Below are 14,870 nucleotides of genomic sequence, written 5' to 3' on the forward strand. Positions count from 1 at the left end.
GAAACGTAAGATAGAAATCTGTTTTCCATCTCTGACCTTTCCTCTTTTTCAGTGTACCCACCTTACTTCACTATTTATTCTATTAATTCCCAACAGAGGCTACCCTATAAAATCACCTGAGGTGAGGGGAGCATAAAAGTAGGGCAGTGGGGGCCGGCGCGGTGGTGCAAGCGGTTAAGTGCGTGTGCTCCGCTGCGGTGGCCCGGGGTTCACCGGTTGGGATCCCGGGTGCACACTGACGCACCACTTGTCAGGCCATGCTGTGGCGGCGTCCCATATAAAGTAGAGGAAGATTGGCATGGATGTTAGCCCAGAGCCAGTCTTCCCCAGCAAAAAGAGGAGGATTGGCAGATGTTAGCTCAGGGCTGATCTTCCTCACAAAAAAAAAAAAAAAAAAGTAGGGCAGTGGCTGGACCATTCCACAGACCATTCAAATTAGAATTTCTGGAGGGCTTGGTACATTTTTAAAAGCTCCCCAAGTGATTTTAATATGCAGAGAGGGTTAAGAAGGGCTGGTTTGTTTTGTGACCTTGGCCAAGTTACTTAATCTCTCTGGGCCTCAGTGTCTTCTACTGTGGAATGAGGATAATAGTCTTTACCTCTTAGGGTTACTGTGAGGATTAAGTGGGATGCTCCATGAGAATGGATTATTGCAGGAGCTCGTGGTAGGTGCTCAGGCTGTGTCGCTGTCATTATCACTGTTCTTCAAGTGCTCATCCTCCTCTTTCTCTCCTATTCCTGCTTGTGCTGCAAAGCTCAACTGAAATCCCACTTGTTTGGTGATGACTAAAGGTACAAACTAAGCTGTTGTAACAAAGACCCAAAAATACAGTGCTTAAATAAGACAGGTGGTTTCTCTTTCACGTGATAATCCAATAGCAAGAAGTCTGGGCCCGCTGAGTGGCTCTTCTCTGCACTGCTGTTCAGGATTCCAGATCTCTCCCGTTTCGCCAGGTCATCGCATGTTCATCTTCCAGCCCATGGGAAGGGAGTCAGAACTATAGACTCGGCCAGGCAGATCGTCCTGAAGTTGGAGATTGCCCGTAATTTCTTCTCATATCCCCTTTGCCTGAACATAGTCATGTGGTCACATCGAGTGATGGGAGAGGCCCTAACTGGGCGGCCAGCTGTTCAGCTTTTAAACGTTCTGTTACTGAGGCGGGAAGGAAGGTGAGATCTGGAAGAATGCCAAATGTCCTGCCAGGCCAGGCTGGTGCAGTCTGCTTCTTCCTCTTCTTGCCTGTTCATCTGTTGTTTTGTTGCCTGTCCCTTGTTCTCTATTGCACTGGGCTGTTAACTACTTTTTCTGGTGTGCAAGTTTTTAGGTATATTCTAGGCTCCCTCAAGGTAAAGATTGCTTTGTGTTCCTCTGTAATCTTCTTAGGAAGGTACTAAAAGCATTGCAGATGCTTATTTAGGTTCGGTATTTGCTGAATGAATCAATGATGGGGTTTTTTGGGGTAACGGTTTTATTGAGATATAATTTGCATACCATATGATTCACCCATTTAAGATGTACAATTCAGTGGCTTTTAAGTGTATTCACAGAATTGTGCATCCACCACCACAATCAATTTTATAACATTTTCTTCACCTTAAAAAGAAATTCCGTACTTGTTAGCTATCATTACCCCCTTCCAACATCCGTTTCCCCTAGCCCTAATAACCACTAATCTACTTTCTGTTTCTATAGATTTGCCTATTCTGGATGTTTCATATAATATGTGGTCTTCTGTGACTGCTTCTTTCACTTAGCTTAATTTTTTCAAGGTTCATCCGTATTGTAGCATGAATCAGTACTTCATTCCGTTTTATGGCCGAATAATACTCCACTGGATACGCCAATGGATGTGTCACATTTTGTGTAGCCATTATTCAGTTGATGAACATTTGGATTGTTTCCAGTGTTCAACTTTTGACTCTTATGAATAATGCTACTATGAACTTTCGTGTGGACATGGGTTTTCATTTCTCTTGGGTGTATACCTAGGAGTGTAGTTGCTGGGTAAAATGGTAACTGTGTGTTTAACTTCTTAAGGAGCTGCTAGACTATTTGCTAATATAGCTGCACCATTTTCTATTCCTACCAGCAGTGTTTGAGGGTTCTGATTTCTCCATATTTTTGCCAGTGCTTGTTATTACCTGAATTTTTTATTATAGCCATTTCAATGGGTGAAGTAGTATCTCATTGTGGTTTTGATTTGCATTTCCCAGGTGACTAATGATGGTGAGCTTTTTTTTTTCTATGTTAGTGGCAGGTATTTAACCCCAGTTATTTTCTGCCCACTATACATGCGTGCCTAGGTGTGTGATGACCAACCTTTCTGCCTGAATATTCCTAGGAATCTGACGTGCTTTTATCAATAGCAGTGCCTGGGGGCATATCAGAATGGAGGAGTGGTGCCTGTGTGCGACATTCTTATAGACTCTGCCCCTGCTACTGAGAATCTTAATCCTAGGTGCTCTTTTTAATTCTGTTTTACCAACAAAAAGAAAAACCTTATTAGTGCTGGCTTAAAATCTTAATTAGGTAGATAATCCTGCAAAAAAATGATAAATAAGTGACAGAGGGTATGACAAAGGAAAGCATAAATAATCTAGGGTGATTTGGCTATTATTGTGATTTGAAACTTTATGACATTGATTATACTTGGCAATGTGTTTTCATAGTCCTCACAACTTCATTCTTGTGAGTTCTAGAAAAGTTATGCATAATTGAGAAACTTTATATTGAATATGATTTTCTTGTTGACTTCCCTTATACCCATAGTATTTGTTAGATGGGCGATACTGTAGCTCCAGGTTTTTAGCAAGTCCATGAGACCCATGGAAGTGCTTATTTAGAGAGGAGTAAGAATTTGTCATTTTATTCTTCAGTGTTCACTCTTCAGATTTCCAGTGTAGAGCGTGAAGGTGGTGGAGATGGTGGTGGTGTGCCTTTTAATACCTAGAAATAGTGTAGTGGAAATCATCTCCACTCAGAAGACGGAGGCCTGGGTTGAATGTGCAGAATGCCTTGTACATGGAAGGTGTTTAATGAATTTTGTTTAATCAGTGAATGAGGAAGGCACTTTCTCTTTCTAGGCCTTGATTTTATGAATTAGGAAAAAAGTAAGCAGTTTACTACTGTGGCTTCAGAAGTCCCTTGCAGCTCTAATGTTCTTTGGTACAGTGATTGCATTTGCAGTTTCTTAGGTTAAAAAACAAAACAAAAACAACAAAATACAAACAACTCTTTTCAGGGTGCCCACTTTGCATCGCTGGGGGGCCGTGAGTGAGTCCAGCCCATTACCTGTCGTGGCTCCCCAGCTCTTTTGGTGGGCAGAGAGCTTCCTGTTACCATGGGCCCTGGGGCTGGAATATGTGTACATGACTGGCTTATAGAAGTTAAATCACTTTTTTTGTAATGCTAATGCAAAGTGACCCTAGATGAATATTTGCCAAGCTGAGAATGATGGTTGAGGTCATTTTTAATGGGAGATGATATTTCACCGTGGCTGGTTTCTGTCCGATTTATTGCTATTAACTCCTGACGCAAGGCCAGGGGATGGAGGTGCTGGCAGGAGCTTCGTCTCCTGGCTGAGCTCAGAGATGGAGTCAGTTCCCTGCTGGCATGGAGCTGCGGGCCAGTAGCATGCTCACATGGGTGCTCTGCGGGGGGCCATCTGATAACTGAGGGCGCATGTTCCTATCAGGTGTTCCAAGAGAAACACTCCCTTGTCCCCACACAAAACAAAATTGCTGGAGACTTTATCTTTTGAGAGGACGTATTTATGGGGTGCCTTTGGGCTGAATCGAGCCCTTGCACATGAAGATGATTGTCTTAGCTGCTGGCACAGGAGCTGGATGAGGAGATTGAACTCAGTTTCCTAAAACTTCCTGGGGTGGACAGATGGTCAGGTTTCTTGAGATTTCTGAGAGTTTCTTAAACCTACTTTTTCTTCTTTTTTTCCCTTCTGTTTAAAATAACAATGGTGAGGGAATCAGACACCCTTAACCTATCAGATGCCTGTTCAGTTCTAGATAAAAAATTAATGGCATTGTGTTCTACAAGTTCTTAAAAAGAAGGGCCATTTCAAATACTTGTCATCTTTGCTATAATTAATGTACAGAAAAGTGACCCTTGACAAAGGAGGCTCCCTTGGTAGGGTCAACTTTCATTCAGAAATAACTGTCTTCTGTGTGGTGCTCACTTACAAACACCTCCCTCTCTCCCTCTCTCCCTCTCTCCCTCTCTCCCTCTCTCCCTCTCTCTCTCTCTCTCTCTCTCTCACACACACACACACACACACACACACACACACACGTTCCCCTCCCCTCACATCTTTACTTCATCATCATCACCCTGGAGCATGTAGTTGAGTTTCTTACACGTGGTACCACCTATAAGCATCAATAGAATTGGGATTAAGGGTGACACTTGCCAGCCTCGTTTGTTTTGAACCTCTTTTTATAACCATATTTCTGGACTGCTTGTTCAACAGTGAAGAGTGGTTATCATTAACTTTAATTTAAACATTAAATAAGTTTGTAGTAGGTGAATGTTTTATGATGCTGCACAGTTGATAGTTGATGATGCTTTAAAAAACCGGACTGGGCCGGCCCAGTAGCATAGTGGTTAAGTTTGTGCACTCCACTTCTGCAGCTTGGGGTTCACGGGTTCAGATCCTGGGTGCAGACCTACGCACTGCTCATTAAGCCATGCTGTGGTGGCATCCGTTATACAAAATAGAGGAAGATTGGCACAGATGTTAGCTCAGTGACAATCTTCCTCAAGCAAAAAAGAGGGAGATTGGCAACAGATGTTAACTCAGGGCCAATCTTCCTCACCAAAAAAAACAAAAAATGGGCTGGCCGTTGGCATAGTAGTTAAGTTCGATTGCTCTGCTTCGCAGGCACCCCAGGGTTCTCAGGTTCGGATCCCAGGCGTGGACCGACGCATGGCTTGTCAGGCCATGCTGTGGTGGCGTCCCTCATAAAGTAGAGGAAGAGGGGCACGGATGTTAGCCCAGGGCCAGTCTTCCTAACAACAACAACAACAACAAATAACCTTCACAGCATCTCCACGTATGTGTGTGGAGCTGATAAACGTTCCACCTTTATCAGAAAAGATAAAGGTATCCTTGTACCCAGTGGATCTTGTATTTGATTTGTAAATGCATCAGGACAGTTAACATATGACTCATTCAGATAATATCTCACAAAACTGTAAGTAAGCGTCTCATTTTAAATGCCAATAAAATATCAATAAAATATGAATATCAGTAACTCACACGGGGGATAGGCCACTTCCACTTTCCCTGCATCAGAAATAGCTGCTCCTTCCTGTCTTTTTTCCTTACGTGGAGCCCGGATTCCTTCAGCTGTGTTTAGTGTGTAGTCCAGAACTCGGAATTCCTGGTTCATTGATTCTGAGTGAGCATCTCCCACCCACTTTCTTCTGGGGCGCTTTCTCCTCTCTTCACTTCTCTGGAACTTGGGCTCTTCATTCCTTTGTTACATTTGTTCATTCATTTGTTTAAAAACATCCTGTGGAGTTACCAGTGTGCCAGGTGCTATGTTGGGTACCACAGCCCTGAGGGCGGCTGTCCTGCCTTCCAGGAGCGCTGTGCCCGGGGCGGGGGCTCCAGTGACATGCCACACTCTGTTGTATGTGGTGCCTCCCCTCGCCGTGGTGAGCTCCTTGAGGGTATGGATCGTATCTTTCAAGGATACAGCTGTAAAACTTCAGCACGTGGCAAGCAGCAGGCTTTTGAGAGACGTTCAAAGTGACTGTGGGCTGAGTTTGGAGGTAGAACCTGAGGATTTTAAAGTTTCTCCTTTCCAAATTATAAGATGAGGTAACTGTCTTCCTTTTTCAGGAGGATGTGGTGTGTATAATAGGTGATAATGTATGTGCCAGCACTTTAGAAAGGCAGGTAATACATCAAGGGAGGTATTCTCATCCACCTTCATTTCCTGTGTCACCCTATTTCTGTTCTCACTGTCCCTTTGAGACCATCTTTACCATTATTTCTGCCCCCTCTCTCTCCCTGCTTTCTTTCTTTCGTCAGAGGTGGAGGAAATCATGAGTCAAAAAAAGTCTGCCTGGTTCCATATCTTTGTCTCTGTCACTTCCAAATATGTATTTAAAATGCCATTGTCTCTATGTCTGTCTCTCAATATATGTATGTATATTGGGACGGTTGGGGAGAATCTGGCTCCACGCTTGACAGGGACGCCCCGCTCTGGGTGTGTTTATGACATCTTTGGCCACGTCTGCTCCTGCTGTACGTGGGTTCTTCCTGAAACGTAAGCATTTTTGATAACAGGAAAAGTGTTCATTCTCTTAGATTAAACCTAATATTCAAGCAACTACTGTGCTGTGTGGGTATAGGTGACTGATAAAACAACAGAATTTTCACACCTAGGTCTTCTGCCTTTTGTGTGATTCCTGGTTGATGGTCCCATAGACTCAGTACAGAGGTGAAATTTTCAGTGAAAGATACAACGTGGGCTGGTGTGTGAGTAAGGGATGCAACTGAGTCCTAAACAGCAGTAAGAGCTGAGCTTCATGGCTTACATGAACATCTTTTTTTTCCTTGCCCTTTCACCATTAGAAAAATTGGGATGCTGGAGAGCGTGGGGTGAACAGCGGGGAGAACTTTCTCGTAACACATCTTGGCAGAATCCTGTCTTCTCCTTCTGAAGGGGCCTGTGTACAGTAAGCTAAGTCTCCCCCAAAAAAGCGGTAATGTTAACCTTTTTTGGCCTGAATTTTTGCTTTTTAACCAAACTTAGATTGGAGGCTCTTGCACAGGTAGGAAGGTCTTCTGTGGTCACAGACTAATAAAAACATTATTTATTGAATTTTTGACATTGTGATGGAAGCAAAATGGCAAGCTGTCCTCTGAGAGGAGCTGAAACTCCTCTGGGGCTGTGAGGTGATGGAGGGTGTTGCTCAGATTACTAGTGGTCGGATTCAGGGAGCAGCTCGGAAGCCTGGCACTTTCTGTTTCTCCCTTTCCTAGATCCCTCCTACCCCAGAGCCCCAAGCCACTGAGCTAAACTTTTGGAAGCCGTTGTCTGTTCAAACCCACCACTGTGTAACTAAATAGAGAGAACAGTTGTCATAAGATAATGGCATTGCAGAGGAGACCCTGTTGAATTAGCTAACAATCTGCCAGTTGGAGAAGGAATAAGAGCCCCAGTGCAGCAGGGGTCTCAGCTCCGTCTAGTTCTCCCTGAGCAAAGAGTCAGGCCCAGGGGGGGCAGGCGGAACATGCGTGTGTCTATTCAGTCAAACCGCACTTAGCACCTGGTGATGCAGCAGAAAGACGAAACCTTCCCATAACGTCCTCACATCCTAGGAGGGGAGATGGACAAATATAGAGAAAAACAGCGAGATTGTTCACAGCCATGGGAGAGACATGAGCAGGATGGCAGCACTAAATCCTAATTAAATCCTGATTTGGCACGGGAAGGAAGGATTAGAACTGTTTCTTCCGGAGGTGAGGCCTGAGCTGGGTCCTAAAGGAGGAGTGGCATTAACAGGGTGGAGAAGGTGTGGAGGACAGAAGGGGTGAGAGGAAGGGCGTTGCTAGCAGAGCACTGCCGGCAGGTATCCTTAACAAAAGTCATTTCAACACATCTTTGCAGAAATGAGGATCCTTCTTTTAGGACTCCCTTAGCATAGCAGACACAGGGGTCTGGGCCTATTTTTGTAAATAAAGTTTTACTGGAACGCAGCCATGCCCGTTGGTCCTCTTCTTGTCTGTGGCCACTTTCCTGATAACTCCCAGAGTGGGTAGTTGCAGCCGAGACCGTGTGGCCTGCCGAGTCTCATATACTTACCCCTGGTCCTTTATAGACAGTGTTTGCTGGCCCTTGGTGTAACATATTTTTACTCCTTGAATCTCCTGATGAAGAGGACCCACACTGTCAGCAGCCAGACTTTGCTTGCCAGCCTTCGTGGACCTGTTTGTTTATTTTACCACCCGGTGATTTCTCTCCACCCCACACTGTCACACCTCTAACTTGGTACACTCTAGTTTCCATAACTTCGGACTCGCAACATCCAGAATTAGAATGGTACCTATGGTGTGTGAAGACAGGGGTGCGTCTCCCCCTAAGTGTCTCCTTAAATGTCTGATTACTGCAGCCCCCAGCTGTTTTAGACTCTGCTGAAGTTTTTGGGAAAATCTAGTGCTGCTTATTTACTTGGTAAATGTTGCCAAGTAAACTTTGAATTAAAAGTGGAGATATGAGTAGTAGTCATTGAAAAGCATCTCTATTCTTTGATGAGGCGGTCCATTTGTTAGTGGATTTGGGAGCTGACTGCCCCTTACCAGTGAGACAGAAGGGGAGCTGTGGGGAGACCCAATACCTCAAACCTGCATTTATTTCAAAAACACAGAGAATGCATTTCCAGAAGCCACTGTGAGTTTGAAATATTACTTTCCTGGATATAGTGAATGAAAGATGTGTGGAATTACATAGCAGATGCCAACTTTTAAGAACCTGCTGTGGTCTGTGGTATCTAGTCTGACAGACCAGACTCTTTACGAATGTTAACTGATTTAATAAGAACTGGATGAAATAGAGGTGCAATTATTCCGATTTTACAGATGGAGAAACAGAGTCTCTGACAAGCTGAGTGCCTTCCATGTTAACTACTAAATGACAATGCCTCTGATCCCCGATAAGGAGGATGCTGATTTTATGCTCTAGTTATCCTTAGCAAATAGAACGCTCATTGAAAACGCTGACTCGAGGTCAGGAATTTCTGTTTCAGACTGTCTAAAGAACTAGTTTTCAAGGGACAAGTACAACTAAAATCCCCCTTAGCACTGCCTTGTTTTAGTTCCAGCAGCCACCGATGTCGCTTGAATACCACTGTCAAATGATATTGTGGTTTGGGATCTAACTTCTCATTAGTACTTTGTGTAGAAAACTGTCTGCAGTAGTAATGGAGACATTTTCCAAGCATGTCTGGAAAATATCATAGGTCCAAAGAGAAGCATGTAGGTTTAGGATTGTCCTGGTTTCCAGCTAAAGTGATCCCTCCTAAACAAAAACCTGATCACGTCCATCTCCTCCTTAAAACCTTTCAGTGCTCTGCCACATCCTTAGCGTGAAGATGGAAGTATTTTTTACCGTGCCTGAGGCCTTTCCGGTTTGGGCCTTGCCTGCCTCTCCTGTCTGTCCTCTTAGTACCTCACACTTCTTCATGCCAGTCGAGCGTGTCCCTGCATTGGGAACCACCTCAGTTCCTTGAACACCATCTCTACCTTGTCCCTCTCCCTGGCTCGCTCCTCCTTCATCTTCACATCTCAGCTAAGATGCCTCTGGATCCAGAAAGCCTTTTTTGACCCTTAGAGCCAGGGTAGGTGGCCTTCCCCTGCGCTTACGTAACGTCTATTACACTGTTGTTGAATTGTTTGTCTGTTGTCCACCACTAAACTGTAAGCTTCTTAAAGGCATTCTTTTTAGTTCTGACTCCGTAGTTACCAGGAATAGGAATCCACTCAAGCTAGATGATAGAAAGGGAGTTTATTGTGAGGAAGTATTTGAAACACTAAGGAGATCGCCGGGAAAATTTAAGGACTGAGTCCAGAAGAAGCTGTACCTTGCGGATGTGTCTCATGGCTTTCTGCTCCTCTGCACACCAGTCCTGTTCACCTCTCTTTCTCCTGCTGGCTGCTTCAGCTCAAGCATATGTCTTCCTCAAGCTGATCGTGACCTCGGTTTGTCTGCATAGCCTAGCATGGCCCCGCCAGCCCTTGTGGACCCTCCTAGTCTCATGGCTTCATTTCCTGCCTCCTACTTGTTTGGTTTCTCAGTTTCCCAGTTGCAAATTTCCAAGCAAGCACTCTGGCTGGCCTAGCTCACCCTTTCAAGCTGGCGCACACGCATCATGGGTCTCTGGCCATCCTGGAGGTGGGCTGCTGTTGGGTCAGGTCCTCATTGCAGACCCATTGGACGTGTTTCCAGCTGGAGGAGTTCCATGAGTCAGAGCACGGCTCCCAGTGTAGACTTCTCTTTTCGGTTTCTCTCCCTGCCCCTTGCTTGCAATGATGTTAGGCTTGTGTTTCATAAACTTCATGATGTCCTTTGTTCTTTTTCATCCTTTTCAGATATCATTAATGGAGCTCAAGAAAAATGTGTATTGCCTCCTATGGATGGCTACCCCCACTGCGAGGGGAAAATCAAGGTAAGGCAGAAGTGATGCGCACTCACCATTCTCATTCTGCACTAACACCCCCTTCCTCCCTCTCCCCTCTCCTTTCCTCCCCAGCAATACACATGGGCGTGCGAGCCCTTTAGGGGGTCATTTAAGGGGTGCCTCAGTCCTGCCAGTTTTGGGCTGTGGCCAGGACAACCCTTTTCTGCTTATGCCAACTCCATGGGTTTGGGCAACAATGGCTCTAACTGGTCAGACTGAAAGAGGCTGGGCTGTTTCAGGCACCTGCTGTGTCTCTGGAGCTGCCTTCTCCTCGCTTTCCCAGCCTCCAGCAGGTGATCCTTCAAGGGCCTTCAATGACAAGGGGTTGCCATTATTTAGTGTCCAACTTCTCTCTCCTCCAGTCTCCAGGCCCCTGCTATGAGGTATCCAGACTGTGATTTAAACGTCGCATTTGCATTCGCAGTTGAGTCTCCAGAAACACTTGGCCAATCTTTCACTCTTAACATTTTTTTAAAAATCCTATTAATACAACCTGCCCTTGGGGAGACCACTCCCCTGCTCAGTAGTTTCCAGAGAAAAGTTTCAGTTCAAGATGGTGAGACCAAACCCCACAAGGATTTATGTGGTCTCCATTTGGGACTCATGGGTGCAATTGCACTCCTGCACTCGTTTGTGCACTCTGTTCCAGGAAGGCACTGTGCTAGGGCTGGTGAAACTAGTTCTTTGGGGAGAGGGGATTTCGATGCAAGGATCCTATTAGGCACCTGCTCTTGATAAAACTCTCCTAGCCTTTGCCTCTCCTGGCTTTATTGCCTGGTGTGCCCCATGGCCTCTCCCTGCTCCAAGTACCTCTACTAAGGCCCAACTCAAGGCTGTATCTACCTGTGCATCATCCAGGACCTGAACATCTGTTGTCTTGACCTCAGCTCAGTGACTCCATCACTGTGGTCTTTAGGCCACAGCTTGAGCCATTCACCCGTCCTTACTCTTTGTGCCCACACCTTCCCTACCAGCAGATATGCAGGGCCCCTGAGAATAGGCTGCTCATAGCTGTTCTTACCTGGCTCTTGTGTTTCAGTGGATGAAAGATATGTGGCGCTCAGATCCCTGCTACGCAGACTATGGAGTGGATGGGTCCACCTGCTCTTTTTTTATTTACCTCAGTGAGGTGAGTGGCTTCATGTGGCTTGGAGAGGTAGGGTGGAGGGGAGAGATGTGTGTGGTCAGTCTGTTTTATAACTGAGCCTGGAATTTGAAAAGCTTAAAAATGTGTATTGTTTTTACATGGAGGACCTACAGTTCCCTTCTTCATTCCTCTCCCCTGCCCTCAAGCAGGATGACTTTTTTTTTCCTTGAGGGAAAAACAGGCTGTTAGCTATTTACTTTTTCTCCCAATTTTTAAAAAATGTAGTAAAATACATATAACATAAAATTTGCTATCTTAACCATTAAGTGTACAGTTCAAGTGGCATTAAGTACATTCACATTGCTGTATAACCATTACCACCATCCATCTCGAGAACTCTTCATCTTGCAAACCTGAAACTCTGTACCTATTAAACAATAATTCCCCGTTTTCCCCTCCTCTTAACCCTTGGCAACCTCTATTCTACATTCTGTCTCTGATTTTGACTACTCTAAGTACTCATATAGTGAAATAACAGTATTTGTCTTTTTGTGATCAGCTTATTTCACTTAGCATAATGTACCCCAGTTTCTTCCATGTTGTAGCACGTGTCAGAATTTCTTTCCTTTTTAAGGCTGAATAATATTCCGTTGTATGGATAGACCACATTTTGCTTATCCATTCATCTCTTAATGGACACTTGGGTTGCTTTTGCCTTTTAGCTATTGTGAATAATGCTGTTATGAACAGGGGTGTACACATAACTCTTTGAGACTCTGCTTTCAATTCTTTTGGGTATAGATCCAGAGTGGAATGGCTGAACCATATGGTAATTCTATTTTTAATTTTTTTTTTTTTTTTTTGGTGAGGAAGACTGGCCCTGAGCTAACATCTGTTGACAGTCTTCCTCTATTCTGTATGTGGGATGCCTCCACAGCGTGGCTTGATGAGCAGTGCATAGGTTCGTGCCCAGGATTCGAACCTGTGAACCCTGGGCTGCCAAAGTGGAGCACGGAACTTAACCACTGCACCACCAAGCTGACCCCTATTTTTAATTTTTTGAGGAGCTGCCAAACTTTTCCAAAGCAGTTGCATCATTTTACATTCCCACCAACAGTGCACAAGGGTTCCAATTTCTCCACATCCTAATCAACACTTCTCCGTTTTTTTCAATGTTTTCTATTAATTTATTTATTTTTATTGAGGTAACTTTGGTTTATAACATTATATAAATTTCAATGTACATCATTATATTTCAATTTCTGTGTAGACTACATCGTGTTCACCACCCAAAGACTAATCACCATCCATCACTGAGCACATGTGCCCTTTTACTCCTTTTGCCCTCCTCCCTTCCCCTTCCCCTCTGGTAACCACCAGTCTAACCTCTACATCTTTGTGTTTGTTTTTTGTTGTTTTTATCTTCCACATATGAGTGAAATCATACAGTATTTGGCTTTCTCCATCTGACTTATTTCACTTAACGTAATACCCTCAAGGTCCATCTTTGTTGTTGCAAATAGCAAGATTTCATCTTTTTTATGACTAATATTCCATTGTATATATATACACCACATCTTCTTTATCCATTCATCTGTCAGTGGGCACTCAGGTTGTTTCCAGGTCTTTGCTATTGTGAATAATGCTACAGTGAGCATAGGGATGCAAATATGTTTTCAAATTAGTATTTTCATGTGCTTTGGATAAATACTCAGAAGCAGAAAAGCTGGATCATATGGCAGTTCTATTCCTAATTTTTTGAAGAATCTCCTTATTGTTTTCCATAGTGTCTGCACCAGTTTACATGCCCACCAGCAGTGTATGACGGTTTCCTTTTTCCACATCCTCTCCAACACTTGTTATTTCTTGTCGTTTTAATAATAGCCTTTCTGACATGTTTGGGGTGATATCTCATTGTAGTTTTGATTTGCATTTCCCTAATAATTGATGATTTTGGACATCTTTTCATTTGCCTGTTGGCCATCTGTATATCTTCTTTGGAAAAACGTTCAGATCCTTTGCCCATTTTTTAATTGGGTGCTTTATTTTTTTGTTGTTGAGATGTATGAGTTCTTTATATATTTTGGATATTAACCCTTTATGATTTGCAAATATCTTCTCCCAATTGTTACTTTCTCTATTTGTTTTGTTGATGGTTTCCTTTGTTGTGCAGAAGATTTTTAGTTTGATGTAGTCCCATTTGTTTATTTTTCCTTTTGTTTCTCTTGCCTGGGAAGACATGATGTTCGAAAATATACTGCTAAGACCAATGTCGAAGAGCATACTGCTCATGTTTTCCTCTAGGAGTTTTATGGTTTCAGCTCTTAGATTCAAGTCTTTAATCCATTTCGAGTTAATTTTTGTGTATGGTTTAAGATAGTGGTCTGCTTTCATTCTTTGCATGTGGCTGTCCAGTTTTCCCAACACCATTTATTGAACAGACTTTCTTTTCTCCATTGTATGTTCTTGGCCCCTTTGTTGAAAATGTGTGGGTTTAATTCTGGGCTCTTAGTTCTGTTCCATTGATCTGCGTGTCTGTTTTTCTGCCAATACCATGCTGTTTTGGTTACTATAGCTTTGTAGTATATTTTGAAATCAGGGAGTGTGATACCTCCAGCTTCATTCTTTTTTCTCAGGATTGCTTTGGCTATTAGGGATCTTTTGTTTTTCCATATAAATTTTAGGATTCTTTGTTCTATTACCATGAAAAATGTCATTGCAACTTTGATAGGGATTGCATTGAATCTGTAGATTAGTTTAGGAAGTATGGACATTTTAACTATGTTAATTCTTCCAAACCAGGAGCACAGAATATGTGTCCATTTCTTTATGTCTTCTTCATTTCTTTCAACAATGTCTTACAGTTTTCAATGTACGTCTTTCACCTCTGTGGTTAAATTTATTTCTAGGTATTTTTGTTGTTGTTGTCGAAATTGTAAATGGGATTGTATTTTTGATTTCTCTTTCTGCTATTTTGTTGTTAGTGTATAGAAATGCAACTATTTTTGTATGTTGATTTTGTATCCTGCAACTTTACTGTATTTGTTTATTATTTATAATAGTTTTTTGGTGGATTCTTTAGGGTTTTTTATATATAAAATCATGTCATCTGCAAATAGTGACAGTTTTACTTCTTTTCCAGTTTGTATCAGTAGCCATCCTAATGGGTGTGAGGTGGAATCTCATTGTGGTTTTGGTCAACATTTCCCTCATGATTAGTGGTGTTGAGCATCTTTTCATGTGCTTATTGGCTGAGTTAGCTATTTACTTACAGGGTGAGTTATTTACTTTTACCTTTTTCTTTTTATCTGAACTTCATTTTCATTTGTACACTTGAATATAAATAGCAGCTTTTTTGTTTGAGAGTTTCAGAGAATTTTACAGACTTCATGGAATTTGCTACAGGCTTCACTGATCTCCATTTTACCTTTAGGAAACTTGAGGAGATGGAGGAGAGTTAAGTCTTGATCCAGGACAAGCTACAGGGGAAGAACTGAGTAGGGAATCAAAACTCACTGGCTTTCCCTTCCACCCTTATGGGCAGTGGCAGCTCTATGGGCTGGTGAAATGGGTGCTGGC

General features: G+C 43.2%; 1 protein-coding gene across 8 annotated transcripts in view; it reads left to right on the top strand.

Moving 5' to 3' along the window:
• MGAT5 (alpha-1,6-mannosylglycoprotein 6-beta-N-acetylglucosaminyltransferase) overlaps positions 1-14,870 on the top strand; it is a 336,034-nt gene that overhangs the window by 180,182 nt on the left and 140,982 nt on the right. For all 8 annotated transcript variants that reach the window (XM_087435082.1, XM_087435080.1, XM_087435081.1 and 5 more), the window contains 2 exons: positions 10,116-10,192; positions 11,244-11,333. In XM_087435082.1, the coding sequence (XP_087291208.1) occupies positions 10,116-10,192; positions 11,244-11,333 (167 nt within the window). The remainder of the gene's footprint in view (positions 1-10,115; positions 10,193-11,243; positions 11,334-14,870) is intronic.

The sequence above is a fragment of the Ceratotherium simum genome, chromosome 9 (genome assembly GCF_057802395.1).
Source record: "Ceratotherium simum simum isolate JZ-2026a chromosome 9, ASM5780239v1, whole genome shotgun sequence".
In the NCBI taxonomy this organism is placed as follows: domain Eukaryota; kingdom Metazoa; phylum Chordata; class Mammalia; order Perissodactyla; family Rhinocerotidae; genus Ceratotherium; species Ceratotherium simum.